This window comes from Phaseolus vulgaris, chromosome 9 (assembly GCF_000499845.2).
Source record: "Phaseolus vulgaris cultivar G19833 chromosome 9, P. vulgaris v2.0, whole genome shotgun sequence".
Classification (NCBI taxonomy): Eukaryota; Viridiplantae; Streptophyta; class Magnoliopsida; order Fabales; family Fabaceae; genus Phaseolus; species Phaseolus vulgaris.
In genome coordinates, this window is record NC_023751.2 from 14,039,989 (window position 1) to 14,059,698 (window position 19,710).

Here is a 19,710-nt window from a genome sequence, read left to right on the forward strand (position 1 = left end):
ATATTCAGTGTTTTCTAAAGTCACAAGTGAAAAATGGATAATAATATTACAAAAGAATTTTAAAACACTCGAATATTTATTACTAAATTTGGAAGAATTTTTTTAATATTTTTTCATGTGTATATTTTCTTATCTTCTCATGTCTTTCACGCATTACTGCACTTAGTCTTAAACGAGATACTTGTATTTCTTTAAAATTTACTTTCTTTTGTTTTTATCTTTAAACTAAATTTGAATAATTTTTATAGCTAACAATGATAAATTTTTCATACATTAAATATTTTTTTATAAAATACAAAAATAATAATCATATATTAACTTAAGATAGTGTTTTTAAGATCTGTAAAATGTTATGAATTAAAAGTCATGATGAGATAAAGCATGACGTCATATTCGGCAACGAATCAGATCGAATCAGAAGGCTGGAGTCAAATCCGGGCCATGGATTTGTCTGATAAGCATTGTTCATCACCAAAACATTTAAACATCTTTTATTATTATTTGACAAATTATTTATTTATATTTGCAATTTGTGTATAATAGTTGAAACAGAAAGAGGGAATAAGAAAGGGATAAGAACAAAGAGAATCCAAGAGAGAGAAAGAATGAAAACGGCTTTAGTCTTTGAACGGTCACCTTGAATTCTTCTCACTCTCTTCTTCCCAATTCCTGTTTTCTCATCAATCTTCTTCACTTCACACTCAGGTACCTCTTCTTCTTCATCTCTTCTTTTCTTTCTTGTTTTAAAAACGAAGATTTCGATGTGTTGTGATTCTTTTCATTCATTATTCATTCTGCGCTTTTCTCTTTTGCCCCCAAACTGTTAACTCATCATTTCCAACCACAACTCGCCATCTATACTCGTATTTTTCTTGTTTTCAATCCTAATTTCTTTTTTTTTCTTCTCTTTATGATTCTTTGCCAGATTCTTAAAACTCGTCGATTTGTTCAGAAATTCCTTTGCTGAATCAAGATTTAAATACGTCAATTTCTTCTTTAAAGTTGTTACTCACCCTCCATTAAATTGGAACTTCTGTTTGTCGTCAATTTCTCAGAACTCATGCTCCTCTTTATCGAACTTTCATGGCACTTGTCAATTTTTATATTTTGATTTTTTTATTTATTGCAAACAGTTATATCTTTCATATAGTTGAACAGTGTGATTTTCTGGAAAATGCTTGAGTGGAGAAGCACTCGGCAGAATCTCTATTTACAATCATTTCAGATTCAAATACATTTAAGAGCAGTAAAGAGAAATGTAACTTCCTAGAACAACTATAAGCCACTAATCTTGAATCTGGCTATTCAGCTTTTCTGGACGTTAATTCCTAGGAATTGAAGCAATTTCCAATACAGATATGTTGCTTGTCTTTCCATTACTCATGCTAGTTTTCTTTAATCTTGTGAGTGAAGAGAAAAGTAAAAGCTTAGATGGCTCTTTGGTGGCTGGAGTCTTCTTTCTAATTTCAGTCTTGAAAAACATTTTCTTATATTTTGTCTAAAACATTTTCTTATGCTGGAATGCAGCATTGCTGAAGTTTTCCTTGCATTTCTCTCCATTCCTTTGCTATTTTGAACATTTTTTCTTAACTTCTAACAAATATGTTACTCTTGTTGTATTATCTGTTGCACTATGGTGAAAGCAATATAATAAAAACTAGAGAAAACAATCCAGAATCTTTTTCAAGTTTAACCAACTAGAGCGTGAACATCTTACTATTTTTACCCTCTTTTGCATCACGGTTGGCAAATTAGGTGGCTGATCCTTCAAAGACTATTTAATGTTATCCAGAGACACATTCCAAGTGGGGTTGACCCCTTTTAGTGCCTGAAGGTGTCTTTTAGTGCCTGAGGGTGTCTTTTAGTGCCATTGACTACATTGTATTGGAACCCAAACTTCTCACCAGTTTGGGTTTCAAAACGTTGGATGCAAGTGCACTAATATCCTTTCCAACTTAGTGGTGTTTCTATTTTTTTGCAGTTGCAAAGCAGTTGCTGCTATTTTTTGTGTGTTTATTACTTGGAATATCCATCTGGTATGAAGTCTGCGCATCATATTTGCTTTGTTTCTTAAGAATAGGTTAATATATTTGTTTGCTTCTTGTATTACTATTTATTTGTATGCAGCATTTGCAGTCATAGGAATATTATCAATGACACTTATTTTTCCTGTCTATCATTTCCTTTGATTTAAGTTTTCTTTTATTTCCCTTCTTCAAGAAAGTAAAGTTAATGTGTGTGTGTTTTTTTTAATTCAGTTCGGAATGGGAATATATCTCAGCACTCCCAAAACTGAAAAGTTTTCTGGAGATGGTGAAAGTGAGCGTCTTAGATATGGTTTATCATCCATGCAAGGGTGGCGCGCAACAATGGAAGATGCTGTGAGTAATCATTGTAAAAGTTGCTTGTTTTATAAATCAAATGACTTTTGCATATAAATCCAGAATTCCAAAGTGAATAACTATAAACCACTTGGTATTATGGCAATGTCTAGTAAGAAGTATACTGAATTGATTGGGTGTTATGCTTCTTGGTATCTGTCAATATTTTTATAGTTGCATTATTTCCCCCCTTTTCCATCAGTGCCTCAATTTGTTAAAAACTAGTATGACACGTGGAATGACAATGAAAGTTGCTTAAAAAAAGTTTGAGTTGATTGTAAAAGCAACTCTTGCTTACAAATAAAAAAAATATCATCGTAATAAATATTGTTATATATCATAATCAAGTCTAAATAAAAAGAATATCAAATAATGAGTTGCTTGGAGTTGTTTAAAATTTCTTCTATTTGAACTAATGGAATGTGAGTTGCTTGAAGATGATGACACTGTGGGACTCATGTTTCACGTTTTTCAATGTGTGAAGCAACTCATGTGAGTTGCTCTCATTGGAGATGCCTTAACACACTTTACTGGAAGTTGAAATTCATTGGAGATCACAAAATCACGAGTAATTAAAAATGTGAGACCCACAATTTTTTTTTTAAATTTCAATTAATTTCAACCAATAAGAAGGAATAACAATACATTGTTTCCCTAGGCATGTAAGCATGCTGAGTTTCAGTTGGTCCTGACTTGAGCAGGTGTTTGTGCTGTTGGGCTTACTCCAACAACACATCGTTGCCTTAGGCATATAAACACTAAAAGAGTGTGTAGCTAGCATTTATCTTTTAATAATATTATGGTTTGTGGATTCACATTAAATGTTTTGTTGGAGAAAGATGGACTTTCATGTTTTATTTATCTTGTTCTTTTATATTTTGATGCATGCAGTTCACAAGGGGACATCGTTAATTATTCTTTTACAGTTTGTACTCTCTTTAATCATGGTAGAAACAGATAAATATTTGTTAGCAAATTCCAAGAAAGGTGGAAGTCCCAGCATTTCTGTAGTCTCATTCTTCTAGCTATTTTTTCAATAGTGTGTGGCAACAATAGTATATTTGTAAAATACCCGATTGATCTCTTGTATGCATAATTGAGCTTGCCTTCTCATTTCAAAAGTTGCAATGATTTGTCTAGTGAAATGTGATTTCAGGAGTAAATGTGATGACATCGATTCTGCTTTTAAATTTTTATCTCTTAATTCATTTTATTATTTTTCACTCGGATTGCTCGTTAATATGCTGTTGATCTTTTTTTCTCTTTTCATTTTGTTAGCATGCTGCATATACTGATCTGGATGATTCGACTTCATTTTTTGGTGTCTATGATGGTCATGGAGGTGAGGTTTGAAAATTTTGGCTACTTTTATGGCAGAATTCCGTTTTTACTACTTTATTACTAATTTACAGATGTTTTTTAGCACGTTAGGGTGGTATTTTACTTTTTTCATTCCAGCTCTTTTGGAGAGCATCTCACACTCCTAATCCTACCTACTTTGTGTCTAAGAAGGCATGGAAGAGTAATTTACAATTTCTTCTAAAAGATAAGAGAAAGTAAAGAGGAAAAGAAAAATGAAATTTGGAAGCCCTATATAATCTAATAGAAAAATTTCTCTGAATATTCCCAAACGAGACACTTCCGCAGAACCCAAACCATGGTCTAAAGGGTATTTCTATTTTTTTCTAGTAAAATTTATTTATCTATTCTGAAGAACTGATAAAGTTAACTTTTGTGTTGCTTCTAGTTGTAGTTGATTTCAGCTTTTGAGGCATGAATTAAATTTAAAAAAATTTGACATATCTTTTGTGACTTGGGCATGGATTATAATGGGACATGCATGAAGACCCTGGTGCATTACCTTGCTTCATTCAATCCCATTTACACCATTGTAACTTGTGTTCCTTGATTCTAGATTCTCAAGATAGAACCTCACAGGGCTTCCATCTCTTGGTCAACTGTATTTTCTGCCGTGGTTGTAAATGCGTCTATACTTATGCTCTATTTATTGAATTGATTTTCAAAGAGATTCTGTTTGGCCCTTTTCAAACCATTTTTTATGGTAGAAAAGATCAAGGTTCTTTTATGCTTATCCTCCTCTACTACTTGGGTTTTTACTATTGTGTGCCATATATTTGACTTGTGCTACAAATTTCAATAATCCCCAACAAAACAAGAGGAAAATACTTCATTAATTATTTCTAGTTTGAAATCAGGTAAGGTGGTTGCGAAGTTTTGTGCAAAGTTTCTCCACCAAGAGGTGCTAAAAAGTGAAGCATACGTAACTGGAGATATAGGAACCTCCCTTCAGAAATCCTTTTTAAGGTTAGATTTAAAATAGTGTCCACTTCTATACAGTACTTAATGGAAGTGCCTGAATTTTGCAATTAAAAGACAAACTGGTTTCAATGTTTCATTCTTGCAAGGAGTTGAACTTTTATTCTATTAAAGAGTTTCGATTTGGTTCATCAGCTAAGATCTCAGTTTTGTAGTTCTTATTTTCTATCTTTTTCTTTTCTTTTAATACACTAAGAAATATTATTAGCAATGGTCCCTCTCAAAGTTACTTAGGTTTGTTTTATTTTATGCACTTGAATAATTGGAAGAGTATGAAGAAATTATATTTATCCTTTTTAAGTGACAAGTTGTAGCTCAATTATTAGTTGCTGATTATGGTTTGCGTATTCATTAATTTACTTTGTCCTGTTAAGCTTAGATATTATTCAGCAGAAATGGAGTACAATATTACATTGCTTCTCTTTCCTGGTCTAATTGAGAAAAGAGTAACTATTGATTACTTATACATCTCTCACTGCACAGTAAAACGAAAATACAAAAGTAAAATGTTACAAACTGGCATTTTCAATATTATGCAGAATGGATGAGATGATGCGTGGTCAAAGGGGATGGAGGGAATTATCAATATTGGGGGATAAGATAAACAAGTTTACTGGGATGATAGAAGGTTTGATTTGGTCACCAAGAAGCAGTGATGGTATCCGAGTTGATGATTGGGCTTTTGAGGAGGTAAGTGTGACATTAAAGATGGATATCCTAAATAATAATCTTCAGTATCACTTCTTCATTGGATATACTTGGTAAATTGGAGCATGCTGTGTGGCTTTTAGTAGAAATTTTCTTCTGTATCTCACAAATTTGAATTTACTAATTGCAATCAGGGGCCTCATTCTGATTTTGCTGGACCAACTTCGGGAAGCACTGCCTGTGTTGCAGTTATTAGAAACAACCAACTTGTTGTTGCAAATGCTGGTGATTCGCGATGTGTGATATCTCGGAAGGGTCAGGTAACTTCAGAGTGGAAATTCTTGGAAAATTAATTATGCATATTACATTAATTATGCATATTATCCACAGGCAGATACATACATAGGTACAAAAATTCTATTTTGCTTGTCTAAACACTATACATTATTTGGGAATGTGTGCCTTAATTTGGCTGGTCTAAGTTATTAAGGGGGCTTTTTTTGAAGGCATACAATATGGTTTGTCCCTCTTTTTTTGTAAACTATATGCATAGATGTTGTAGATAAATTACTTACAATGTTTTGCTATGGCTGTCTTCTACAGGCATACAATTTGTCTAGAGACCACAAACCTGATCTTGAGATTGAGAAGGAAAGAATCTTAAAAGCTGGTGGTTTTATTCACGCTGGGCGAGTTAATGGAAGTTTAAATCTTGCAAGAGCTATTGGTAATGTATCTATGGGCCAGTGAACTTTTTAAAATGAATAATTATGCTTCTTTTTTTATTTCTTCTTTCTTTCATTTATAACTTGAGTGGACTGTCTGGGCTGGGCTTCTGCATCTTTAGCTCAGGAATATCCATGAATTTTGTGTACTTGATGAATTCAACACCCAAACAACTTGTGTTTTGCATGTTTTATGTTGGTTCTTTACACGAAAAGGAAAATGATTTAAAACCATGTAATTGGAGATTTCAAAATTGTATGTGTACTCATGAGTCATGATGATATTTTCTTCGTGAAGATACAGATTCCTTTGGGATTTTGTGGGGGAATGGAAATGGTTTATAATGTTTTCATTCTTTAATAAGTTTCAATTAACTGCAGGTGACATGGAATTTAAACAGAATAAATTTCTTCCTGCTGAGAAACAAATTTTAACTTCCAATCCAGACATAAACACTGTAAGTTTGTTATTGTAATACAATTCAGCTAGCTGCCTCAGTGATAAATGTGCCACCGTTTCTATTTTTCTATATAATGGTAGGATCCATAGTAAAATGCATGGATAGGGCTTATTAGTAGTCTAAAGTATTAAACTTTATGTATGCATCTGCTATGACTAATACATTATTGTTGATTTCATATTTTTTACAGGTTGAGCTCTGTGACGAAGATGAATTTGTGGTGTTAGCTTGTGATGGCATATGGTATTCTTCTGGCTTCCTCATCTTCATTTGATTCGGAATGTTATGATGTATTTAGAAGATGTCATTTACATTATTAAAGTGTGATGATAAGCACCAATGGATTTTCATTCTAGGAACAGTAGTGACTAGGGGTGGTCATGGATTGGATTTTTCAAAATCCAATCTAGATCCAATCCAAATCCAAATAAATGGATTGGATTTAAAATCCATATCCATTTTAACTAGATCAAATTTAAATGGATTTTTTTTAAATCCATTTAAAGTGGATTAAATCTATTTTGTTAATTAGATTAAATCCACTTTGTCAATTACATTGAATCCATTTTAATATGGACACAAACTAACTTGGCTCGAACTAGGCCTAAGCCGACTCAACCTGAATGCAGACCAACTCAGTTCAACATCGGCCCAGGCCTGGACGACTCGACATCAACCCGAGCCTGAACGACTCGACATCAACCCGGGTCCGAACGACTCAACATTGACTCGAACCCCGACGACTAGGCAACGGCTCGGGCCCGAACGACTCAACATCGACCTGAACCTGGACGACTAGACAATGGCCCGGGCCTGGATGATTCAACATCGGTCTGGGCCCGTTTGGCTTGACATTGGCTCGGGCCTGCTCGACTCGACATTGGCCCGAGCCTGGACGACTCGACATCGGCCCTAACTTGGACGACTCAACATCGGGCCGGGCCCACTCTACTCGACATCGATTCGGGCCCGCTCTACTCAACATCGATTTAGGCCCGTTCGGCTCGACATCGGCTAGGGCCCGAGAGATTCGAAATTGGCTTGGGCCTGATCAACTCGACATTGGCCTGGGCCCAGTAGACTCGACATCGACCTGGGCTTGCTCAGCTCGACATTGGCTTGGGCCCGTTCGGCTCGACATCGGCCTATGCTCGGGAGACTCGACATTGACTCGACCTTGCTCGGCTTGAGATTGGCCCGGGCCCGAAAGACTCGACATTGGCCCGGGCACGTTCGTCTTGACATCGGCCCAGGCCAACTCGACTTGACATCAGCCTGGGCCCGCTCGGCTTGACATTGGCCCGGGCTCGCTCGACTCGACATCGGATGGATTGTCTTAGCTTAACTTAGATAGGGTCAAGTTAAAATCCATCCCAAAATGCAATTTGGATAATCCAAAAATGTATCCAATTTATATCTAATCCATATCCAATTAAATGGATTGGATTTAAAATCCAAAAATATAGATTTGTGTTTGAAATAAATCTATTTAAATGAATTAAAACTAATATGGATATGGATAATTATGGATTGGATTTGTACTTTGAATTTTTTGCCCACCCTTAGTGGTGACTGTTATTTGTGTCTTGTGTGGGTGGAATGAGTTTCTTGATTCATACCTATACACTGATGCAAACACCTGTAGTTTCAGAAATCACAAAAACCTGGCCTATTTTCAGTTTCCATCCCACAAATGTCTTAATTTACCCTTTTTCAGATAGATGTAAATTGATGCCTTACTATGCCAATGGCATCAATGGCATCCACAAAAGCATTGTTGATGGAATGTGTTAGGACACAACATAAGGGAAATAAGGAAAAAGCTTGGAGGGTGTATCATAGGAGAAACAAAGGGTATGTGGCAGTTCAGTGGTTAGGAAGGGTTGGTCTTTAAATAAAGACTAACCGGTTTGGGGGAAGGGGACTTTTTGTGAATTCAGTTTGTAAACAGGATAATTCCTGTGGAGAAGGAAAACTTCTTTTCCTTGGTTGATATTCGAATACATTGCACAGTTCCACTAATAATACGGAGGTCATTCAGTATTTTTTTCTCGGTGTCTTTGTGGTGTATCGGTGAGTGAGTTCAGTGTACGTAACAATTGGTCCAACTTGACGGATCCAAAAGAAAAACTGAGGTCAAGGAATAAGGGATGGAATAGAGAACAGGGGCATTAGAAAAACTAATCAGCGAATGGTGGAGATGAAGACAGAGATTCACGGGTTGAAGGAGAGTCTTCTTGACATAAAAGAATTGCTGAGGGACATCAAGAAGGGAGATAGAGCGTCCGACGGAGGGGAAAACTTGGTGAATGAGGGAGAAAGGAGTGAACGGTCACGACACAGGTCAAAATCTGATATGGAAGAGGAAGGAAAACTGAAATCATGGACACGGAGGGTGGAGTTACCCAGTTTTGAGGGTACAGATTCGTCGGGATGGTTGGCAAGAGCTGAAAAGTTTTTCGAAGTGCAGAATGTATCAGGCCAAGAAAGTTTGCATCTGACTTTCATCAGCATGGAGGGCAGTGCTAACTCTTGGAGAAAGAACTCCAAGAACCATTCTTGGGAAGAATTTTCTATGGCTTTAGACAAGAGGTTTGGGGGAAAAGAAAGGTGTTCGGTCTTTGAGAAGCTAGCCAAACTCAAACAGAATGGGAGAGTGGAGGATTACATTCAAGATTTTGAGGGGCTAGTGTCCCAGGTACCGTTGACAGGGGAAGAGTAGTTACTGGGATATTTCTTCGCGGGATTGCAACCCAGAATTCGAAATCAGATCAGACCCCATGATCCAAAAGAAGTGATGAGGGAAATGGAGATTGCTCTTGATGTAGAGGAGGCCTTCAAAGAAGAAAAAGGAGGCAGCACTGGGTATAAGAGTATGGGCTCTTTTGGGTGTCCGGGAATAACCGGTTGAACGAAAGTGTATAAGGGGAACAACGGTCTGATGTCGTCTAGTATGGCAAGTAAAGCGAGGAAGTAAAGCGAGGAAGGAAACTGCATCATCCAGTCGAGAGTTTCGACCTGGGGAAGGGTCAAGGGCACTGCCTTACCCAGAGTATGTGAGACGAAGGGAAGAGGGAAGGTGTTTCCACTGTGGAGGGGCTTACGGCTCCAGAGAAGAACTTAAGAGTGATCATTTGCGCAAAGGAGGAAGGAAGTCCAGTGGATGAGAATCAGGGAGTGCTTGGGCAAATTGAAGAGAATGGAGATGAGGAGGAAGAAGAGAGGGAGTATTGCCAAATGGATCTGTCCATTTTCTCTACTGGAGGTCTAATACAACCGCATACCATGGAGTTACATGGGACTCTAAAAAATAGACCAACAATGTTGTTAATTGACAGTGGGGCTAGCCACAACTTTATCTCGACAGAGCTGGTAAAACAGTTGGGATTACATGTGGAACCCACACCAACATACAATGTGAGACTGGGGGATGGCCATAAAAAAAAACAAGTGGGTGTTGTCCAGAGGTAGAGGTATACTTGGAAAATCATATGATCAAGGAGACCTTCTTCCTATTTGAGTTACGAGGGGTAGACGTGATTTTGGGGGTGGCATGGCTGGCAAAGTTGGGGAAGTGAAAATAACGTTGACTACGAGTTTCTGCATAGGAGAAAAAGTGCTCATTAGAGGAGATCACAAGTTAGCTAGAACGTTGGTAACGCCAAAGGCATATCATCCCGAAACGGATGGTCAAACCGAAGTTTTGAATAGAACACTGGAGACCTACCTACGGTGTTTTAGTTCAGAACAACCTAAGATGTGGGCGACTTTCCTTCCATGGGCGGAGTATTGGTATAACACTAGTTTTCATGGGGAGACGCAGTGTACACCCTTTGAAGTAGTGTATGGCCGGCCACCCCCATCGTTGGCATGCTTTGTTCTAGTAGAAACTATGGTAGAAGCAGTGGAGCAGGATTTGATGATTCTGGATGAGTTTAGACTAGCTTAAATTTCATTTAAGGAGGGCACAAGATCGAATGTCTCATTTTGCCAACCGCCATAGAAGACCATCTCCAATTAAAATATGAGATATGGTCTACTTGAAGATTAGGTCGCATAGGCAGCTATCCATGCCCACTCGACTGCATCCAAAGCTGGCAGCCAAATACTATGGGCCTTTTCTAGTGGTAGCTGTGGTAGGATCGGTGGCTTTTAAACTCCAACTACCTGATGCAGCTCGAATACATCCAATGTTCCATGTATCTCAACTAAAGCTAGCAGTAGGGTTGCACGAAATTCAACCTGAATGCCGAAATAGTTGTAAGGACAGGCGGGAGGTTGTTATCAAACAAAGATCTTGGATAGACGGGAGCGAGCCATCCAAGGAGCAAACATTCCGCAGATCCTAGTAAAATGGAATAATGGGAAAAAGGACACGGCTACATGGGAAGACGTGAAGATCATCTAGGACTAGTTTCCCGAATTCAACCTTGAGGACAAGGTTGTTCTGTCCGAAGGGAGTAATGTTAGGACATAACAGAAGGGAAATAAGGAAAAAGCTTGGAGGGTGTATCATAGGAGAAACAAAGGGTAGGTGGCAGTTAGTGGTTAGGGAAATAAAGACCAACCGGATTGGGGGAAGGGGACTTTTTGTGAATTCAGTTTGTAAACAGGATAATTCCTGTGGAGAAGGAAAACTTGTTTTCCTTGGTTGATATTCGAATACATTGCACAGTTCCACTAATAATACGGAGGTCATTCAGTATTTTTTTCTCGGTGTCTTTGTGGTGTATCGGTGTGTGAGTTCAGTGTATGTAACAGAATGTGATTCTGAAAATAGTAATTTTCTTACATAAGCCCCTTTAGCTGCCTTTTTTTAAATAATTTGTTTCTCATTATTTCCAGGGATTGCATGTCAAGTCAACAACTCGTAGATTTTATTCATGAACAATTGCAATCGGTGAGTTCTTAGTTTTAACCCTTTTCTAATTGGATGATAAAGTATTGACTCAATTAAGAGTGACTGTATGCTTATTCATGATATTTAATGCGTACCGAGTGCTTTGACGGATAAGAACTCCGCCATTTGTGCTTGTAGTTGTTGAAGAGAATTAATAAAGGAATATATAATGTTTCTTGTGGTGGTCAGAGTCACACTTTCTTTGACGCTTAATGCATTTTTTCACTATAGCCATTATCTTTTACTCGATCTCTAGCACTGTGCCATTTCTGATCAATTCTGTAAATGTTTTGTGCCTAAATTTTTATGGTCTGGATGATAATGTTTTTGGTGCCACAATTTATAAAAGTGATTGTTTTATACGCAGGAAACGAAACTTTCTGTTGTGTGTGAAAGAGTACTTGACCGGTGTTTGGCACCATCAACTGCCGTTGGCGAGGGATGTGACAATATGACCATGATCTTGGTGCAGTTCAAAAGACCTGCTCAGTCCAGTGCATCAACAGAAGAGCAATCCTCTTCAAACGGACAAGCTGAACCTGAAACACAACTAGAGAGAAGTGAAAGTTAGCATTTTTCCTCAACAACAGTTCAAATATTGTATCATATATATATATATATATACACATATATTAAATATATGTAGTACCAATTATTAGAATGCGTTCGAATGGTCATTTTCCCTGCTTTTTCAGCATGCGGCTCCCAAGCATCAGTAATTGTTTGTAGTTTGTATTCAACTACTTGCAAGAAAGCTACTAGCTCGGTAAAAAAAAGTCTTTATGCTAAAGGAGGCATAATCTAAAACGGGTGGGGTTCTTGATTTGGAAATATTGTAACACACTCCTTTTGATACACAACTTTTCATTTTCCAAAAAATAAAGACGCCTTGTAATTTTATCCTTAAATGTGTTAAAGTTTTAGAAGTAAACCAATAACTCACTGTTGGTGAGTATGCATAACGGTCTATTTTTGCCATTTTGCTTAGGAACAGAGCTATAAGAGGGGGCGCCTTTTATGGTCTATCCATTGAATACATAGAAAATTGAAAAATCCTATTCGTGAGTGAAGTAGTTAATGGTGGCAGAGTTGGCAATCTATGTAGCACTGACACAGACACAAAGATACGTATAATTTCTAAAATGTAGAACATGAGAATACATATCTATATATTATATAATTATGAATTATATGAATTGACAATAAATAAATGTTTATGTGTATAAGTATGTTTTAAATTATTTTTTGGAGCTGAAAGATGTTTTTCACTACTAGTTCAAAATGATTTACTTTTTATTTTTATAATTATAATAAAAATTATACAATAAAATTGAGTTTTTAAAAAATTAATGTATTTTTTTTAAATTGTATTAGAATCGTATTAGAATTGTCATAAATCCAATAAATATTTTTTGAATTAGACACTTTAAAGAATATGTGTCTTACAAGTATCATACGAGCGTCGATATCCGATACGAGTATCTGACACTGACACGTCATTTTAAGAGAAGTGTTCTGAGTTTCATTGCATAGTCTCTAGGCTTGATCACTCAGGTTACTGACCACTGCACATTACAAACAGTGAAGTAATTTTATTTTTTAAATACTGTCGAACTTATCAATATCTAGAGGGAGGAAAATAGTAGTTTTTTAATTTAAACAATCCCTCTTTTGTGATTTGGATTGTTTTAGTTATTTATTTATTTTTCATTTTTTTATTGACTGTGTGAAATTGTAAAACTTACTTTCTCATTTTTTTAATACCTTAACAAAACTTTATGATCCTTTATTTGGCAATAACGGCCTCAATAAGCTCTCGCATTTTTTTATACAAATCTTGGTGTAAGGTATCTTATGTTTTTGTACATTTCATCATCGATTTACATCTTGGTGTTATGCAATCACACCTCAATTCCCTTACTACATACACCCCCACCCTTCTGTCATCAGCACCGAAAGCCTCATCTAGCAGCGAAGCTCATGCCTGTAGTCACGAAAAAATATTGTAGGAGCCTAAGTAATCCCAACCGTATTGTTCGTATGGAACATGAAATATACTTGTGGGTAGAAATACTCACTGTCTAATGTTCGGAATTGATCCTCAAAAATTATTGCAAGAACAAGGGAGAGACTTTTCTTACACAAGTATTTCTCAGCATTAATCAGCAGGAATTTCCAGCATGATACAATCTTTATGCATGCCAATCATCCACTGAAAAATTGAGGTATGCGATTCTAATATCCAAGGCCATTTCCAAGACAAAGTAGTCCTACAAAAAACATGATAAAAAGTTGATAAAATGAATCAATAATACATATACAGACAATGTGATAGTCTATTTATTACATTGTAACTATCTTAAAAGTTATATCTAGAATGATTTCTAATTGATTGACAATTTGAGACAGCAAAAAACTTTTACATTGACAATGCACTGAAAATAAATAATATATGCCTGAAAATATAAAGATTGTTATCAATAATACCATTGATGATTTCTAATCAGTTGATTTGTAAACATTTACAGTGATATTACGTGCCAATCAAACTCCACATAAACTATCAGGTAAAATCAATTCTTAGTAAAACATTAATACCTTCATGCCTCCCTTTTGAATCAGGAACATACGAAAGGCCCCATGAGATAACTCAGTAAAATCAACATTTATCAGGCAATTGAGCAAATGTTCCTGCATTGGGGCTACACCCCACAACCATCATCTTCTTGAGGACAGAAAAGGCTCGATCTTTGTTCCCTGACATAGTATGCCCACGAATGAGAGCATTGTAAGTGAAGACATTAGGTTCAAGACCCATAAGCTGCAGTTCCTCGAACATCTTTCCGGCTCGGTCCACCATTCCAGCATTTCCAAAATGAAGAATCAATGAATTGTAAGTATAAAGATCAGGAGTGATTCCCCTATTTTTCATTTCACTGAAAAGAGAAAGAGCTTCCTCAAACCTGTGCGATTTTCCAAGGCCATTGATCATAAGATTATAAGAAACAGTATCAGGGTCAAGGCCAGTCAACTTTAGTTCCTCAAAGTAGTGCACGGCATCATCAACTCTGTCACTCATGCACAGGCATTCTACAAGAATGGTATAAGACTTCAAGTCTGGCCTTATCCCTTCCTTAACCATCCTTTTGAACAAATCACAAGCAATGTCAACGTTACCTGCTTTCCCAAATCCGTTGATGAGAATATTATAAATAGCACAGTTGGGCTTGCAATGATAGTCTGACATCTCCTCAAAAATATTCATTGCTTCTTCTAATCTTCCAGCCTTTAAAAGGCCGTCTATAAGAGGACCATATGTACAAGGAGTGGGAAAGAAATCACCACTCACGAGATCATAGTATAAATCTAATGCCTTATTTATGTTTTTAGATTTCACAAGGGCAGAAATGACGATATTATGGGTTATAGTATTCGGCTTACATCCCCTACAGAGCATGTTATTGTACAGTTCAAAAAGTTCATCAATCCTCTTTGACTTACCATGAGCATCAAGCAACAAGTTGTAGGTGAAAATATTCGGGGAACAACCTGCATTCTTCATCTCAATAAAAAGTTTGAAAGCTGGTTCAGTGATATTACTTCCAAGAAGCCCATCTATCAAGCAGTTATATGATTCCGAGGAAGGGTGAATTCCCAAAGTTTTGGTGAATTTGTCAAACAAATTTTGAGCATCAAGAGCCTTGTTCCGCTTGCATAGGATTCTAATAAAAGGTATTATCAAATTATCATCTAGGCAAATAGAATTGCACACCAATCCTTCAGCAAATGAAATGGCCTCTTCTATTTCTGCTTCAATTAAAATACATTCCATTAATTCTCCCCAGAATTGACTACTTGTCTGTAAACCTGGTTGATTTACAAATTCCATGACAATCTTGATTGCATCCTCAATCCTTCCATGCTTTACAACACCAGGAAGGAGGGTGTACAAAGTTACAGGATCAGGGGAGAGAAATTTCTTCATTTGATGGTAAAACCAGAATGCATAATCAGCCCTGCCTTCCTTGAGCAAGCCATAGATAATAGTGTTATAAGTCAGAACATCAGGACTACAGTTCATGATTGTCATTCTACAGAACATTTTCAAAGCCAAATCAACTGAATCATTCTTGCAAAGACAATCAAGGAGTGCGTTAAAAGTCACTGTGTTTGGAGGACATCCAGACTCATTCATACTCCCAAACAAATCAAGGGCCCTCCGGAGTTTTCCCTCTTTCCCTAAACCAGTAAGTAAAATGTTGTATGTCACAACTGTAGGAGCTAGCTTCAAATCCTTCAATCTCCCAAACATTTTCCATGCCTCATCAACTCGGTCAGCCTTGTAAAGTGTGTCAATTAAAGAATTAACTACAATTATATCTGGTTCACACCCTTCACTTAACATCTCAGTCAAAAGTTTTGTAGATTTGTCTATTTGCCCTGCTTTGCTGTAGCACTTCATCATCATGTTATAGGTTACTGAATCAGGTAAAAGCCCACACTTGTGAAGATCATTGAATATATATCTTGCTTCTCTGATCCTACCTGTTTCAGCAAGACTATATAAAGATGCATTACATGCGGCTATACTAGGCAAAATACCTCTCTTCTTCATTTTTTGAAAGGTGTCAAGAGCTTTTTCAGGATCACCCAACTTTCCATAGTAGTCAATAAAAAGAACGTATGAATAAGCAGTTGGTTCAACACCCAAAGATTCCAGATTGTTGAACAGCTCTAATGCCTCATCTAATTTTCTCAGGTTCAAAAGTCCAGAGATCAACGTGTTGTAAGTATGAAGATTTGGAAAAATCCCTTTCACTTTCATCACATCTAATATATCAAATGCCTGATCAACTTTTCCAGACTTACATAAAGCCTCAACAATTATAGTGTAGGAAACCACATCAGGAGCATAACCATCAGCCTCCATCTCACTCCAGAATCTTTTCACCATTTCCAAGTTGCCATAATTACCGAAATTGCCCATTAAAGTAATGTAAGTCACCTGATCTGGTTTGTGACCGCTAGCTCTCATCTTTGTGTATAATTCCATGGCCTTATCAAGTTTTCCTGCAACACAAAGTGCATCAATTAGAACCGTATAAGTGACAACATCCGGCCCGCATCCTTCATTGTCCATTGTCTTTAAAATCCCATACGCATCATCGATTCTCCCTGCCCTCCCAAGCACTCTAATGCATATGGTATATGTGTAGATATTTGGCTTCAAACCTAAAGTTTTCATCTCTTCCAATAAATCCATAATGGTTCCGGTCTCCCTCCTCTTCCCCAATGCTACCATTAACGCTGAGTAAGTCTTCATACTAGGTTTCATCCCTTCCGAGATCATTCTTTTGTAAACCTTCAAAGCCTCTTTACAAAAGCCAGGTTGGAGCAGGAAATGAATCAGTCCATTATATGAATAAGCATTCAAGACAAACCCAGCTTGCCTCATCTTTCCAAGTGCAAATGGTGCTTGCCGAATCCCACCTTTAATCGAAAGAGCCTTAAAGATAGTGAGATATGTATTCGGATTCCTGTTAATCACTTGCTCTTGCATAAAATCAAAAACAAAAACCATATCCTCAACTCTCCCATGAGCCCTCAGGAGCTCCAGCATGTAATTACATGTTTCAGGTGTATGCACAAGATTAGGCAACTGGGAAACCATCTTAAAATACAAAAGAGCAGAATTGGGATCCAAAATTGACTTCAAAACGCCAATAACTTCTTCAGAAGACACTCTAGTTTTGCTCTTGCCATTTACTGCAACCACTTCAGGGGCACATCTTGTCACTAAGACACCAATACCCAATTGTCTTTTTCCATGTTTCTTCCAGTTTACCAAAGACCCATTAGGCAAAGATTTCATTTTGACAAATGGGGTTCCTCCAAAGAATCCATTATTGCTCATAGCATAAACATTGGTGTCACCGAAAGCACAGCAAGAGGTAGAAGAAAGGGGCACTACAACAGCCATAGAAACACCAACGTCCAACAGTAACAAAGCAAAGGAGAGACTAAAATTCAGAACAAGCACATTGAAGAGTAGATGGTGGCAAATCAAAAGTGTATGAACCTGTCACCGTAATTGGGTATGCAAACTGAGCACAGCAGAGGGTAATGTTTGGTGAAAGACAGAGACTTTGACAAACATCAAGTTTGGGTTTTGGATATTTTTGCCACCAAAATATCAGCATGTGTAATGAAATTGTAACATTGCAGGTAACTGGGTAAGGTTTACCCTTACGATTGTGAGGTGATAGGTGAGGATACTCCAACCTTATCAGTGATGAAATATCTACATGTTTATTATACAACTGCTACTAATAAAAAAAGATAAATTCTAATCACCACTTATTCATTTAAAAGTGAAAACATTTTATTCAAATACAAATATGTGTTGATACATACATACACACTTTATACATACATATATGATTAAAATTAAAATGTTTTTTAAAACAATTGTTGATTCTTTGTTTGCCACTTTAGAAATATTAGTTGATGTAGCAATTTCTTTATTTTTAATCAATAAAATTATTTTTTTAATAGGTAATCAATAAAAGTATTTTATTTCACAATAGTTACTTTAAAGTTTAAATATTTTGGTGAAAAAAAATTATATTTAATTTACTTTATCTAATATACTGGTATGGACGAGACCGAGACACGTGTCACCCTGACCGAGACACGTGGAACCGGTCAAGACTTTGGAAACTTGGCCGAGACTCCAAAGATCGTCACGGTCGTCCTGATCGACCGGCACATACACCCATTAACACTCAAGTCAATGTCAGTGAAGTTAATCTGTCATTAAGGATCAGGTAATGCAACCTTAAGTGAGATCTATTCCATAACACACATCTCAAAGGTACGTCATTTATTACTATACACCTACCTGAGTATCTATCACTCGCTTTACTGACTTGGGCGTCGGAGTACCTTTCCGCAGGTACCCCATCCGGTGTTCGCCCGAGACCGAGAGCCGAGGGAAAAACACGAGAAAGACCCCAATCAAGCACCCAACAACCTGCCCGATCGAGGACGAAGACTTCAATAATTCTGTAACTCTCATCTACCTAGCATAGCAGGAACATCTAACTTTAATAAAATACCCTTACATAAAAGAATTATTATTGTTCATAGATAGGTTTCACAAAAAAAAAATATTATTTGTTTTTTAAATAAAAATTATTCATTTTTTGAAATTTATAATTAACAGTAATGGTTTATTTATGTGATACATATTTTTATATGATCTTGTGTATTTTCTCAACTCATACTTTATGTTTCTTCATTTTACTTGTTATATTTTTTAAAATTAATTTTCATGTGCAAGAGAACAAATATTTTTCTTTTAATTTTCAATAATTTATAACTTTTAAATCACTATTCGATGTTAAAAATATACATGAACTTAATATATATATATATATATATATATATATATATGTATGTATGATATACTTTAGAAATCTGATTTTTTTTTAAATTTTCTTATATTTAGAAAATAAAGAAATTAAAAATACTTACATTATGTATTGACAATTATATGTTAATTTCACATTTTATTTTCGTTTAAAAAAATAAAAAATTAAACATGTTTAATAAAAAATATTACTGGTTCACTTAATTTCAAAATATGCTACGTTGTTGTGACATGGGTGAAATGTATATCTTATTAACTAACTATGAATAAAGTATTATACATGAATTTGGTGTATAAGTTATTTTAATGAGTTGGTTTAACTTGTTAAGAATATTATTTGATCGGGAACACAGGCCCTTTTCAGGTATTTTCAAACATGTGTATTCGTATTTTTAATTTTATTATTATTATATTCATATTTAAAAAAATATATAAAAATGACAACAACTAAAATAAATGATAAGAAAAAACAAAAACTATAAGTTTTAAAAAGATGAAGATATGAAAAAAAACTCACGTCCTAATAAATGTTATACTACTATTCTACTTTTAATAAACTATTTTTGACAAACTATTCTAAATTTAAAATTAATAACTGATTTTTATACATGACCAGAATATTCATATTAAAAATAAGATAAAAAAATTAATTTCCAATTAATTATAAAAAGAATTAATTATTTAATAAATAATTAAAAAATAAAAAATGACTAAAATATTTAAAATATTAATAAAAATAAAATATAAATAAATTTGTATACAAAATACTTGGAGAATCTTTATATATAAGTAAAAAAAGTAATTTCTAATTAATTATAAAAAAATT

At 35.7% G+C, this 19,710-nt stretch overlaps 2 protein-coding genes across 4 annotated transcripts; one reads left to right on the plus strand and one right to left on the minus strand.

The window, feature by feature from the left end:
* Window positions 1-541: 541 nt before the first annotated feature.
* LOC137820291 (probable protein phosphatase 2C 60) lies at window positions 542-12,146 on the plus strand. Of its 2 annotated transcripts, XM_068624280.1 has the most exons (12): window positions 595-705; window positions 1,982-2,036; window positions 2,259-2,381; window positions 3,660-3,723; window positions 4,598-4,706; window positions 5,258-5,408; window positions 5,561-5,686; window positions 5,970-6,093; window positions 6,473-6,549; window positions 6,743-6,795; window positions 11,398-11,452; window positions 11,820-12,146. In XM_068624280.1, the coding sequence occupies exons 3-12, from the start codon at window positions 2,265-2,267 to the stop codon at window positions 12,021-12,023; spliced, it is 1,080 nt and encodes a 359-aa protein (XP_068480381.1). In that variant the 5' UTR covers window positions 595-705; window positions 1,982-2,036; window positions 2,259-2,264; the 3' UTR covers window positions 12,024-12,146. The 2 variants fall into 2 exon arrangements, with proteins under 2 accessions (XP_068480380.1, XP_068480381.1); XM_068624279.1 differs by lacking the exon at window positions 1,982-2,036 and having other exon boundaries at window positions 542-705.
* A 1,091-nt stretch (window positions 12,147-13,237) lies between these two features.
* Window positions 13,238-17,766, minus strand: LOC137820991 (pentatricopeptide repeat-containing protein At4g31850, chloroplastic). 2 transcript variants are annotated; one of them, XM_068625368.1, is made up of 3 exons: window positions 14,051-17,766; window positions 13,531-13,722; window positions 13,238-13,436 (listed from the first exon to the last, which is right to left on the minus strand). In XM_068625368.1, exon 1 carries the CDS (start codon window positions 17,430-17,432, stop codon window positions 14,112-14,114), a length of 3,321 nt encoding a protein of 1,106 aa, XP_068481469.1. In that variant the 5' UTR covers window positions 17,433-17,766; the 3' UTR covers window positions 13,238-13,436; window positions 13,531-13,722; window positions 14,051-14,111. The 2 variants fall into 2 exon arrangements, with proteins under 2 accessions (XP_068481469.1, XP_068481470.1); XM_068625369.1 differs by having other exon boundaries at window positions 13,238-13,722; window positions 14,051-17,751.
* Between the last annotated feature and the right edge of the window lie 1,944 nt (window positions 17,767-19,710).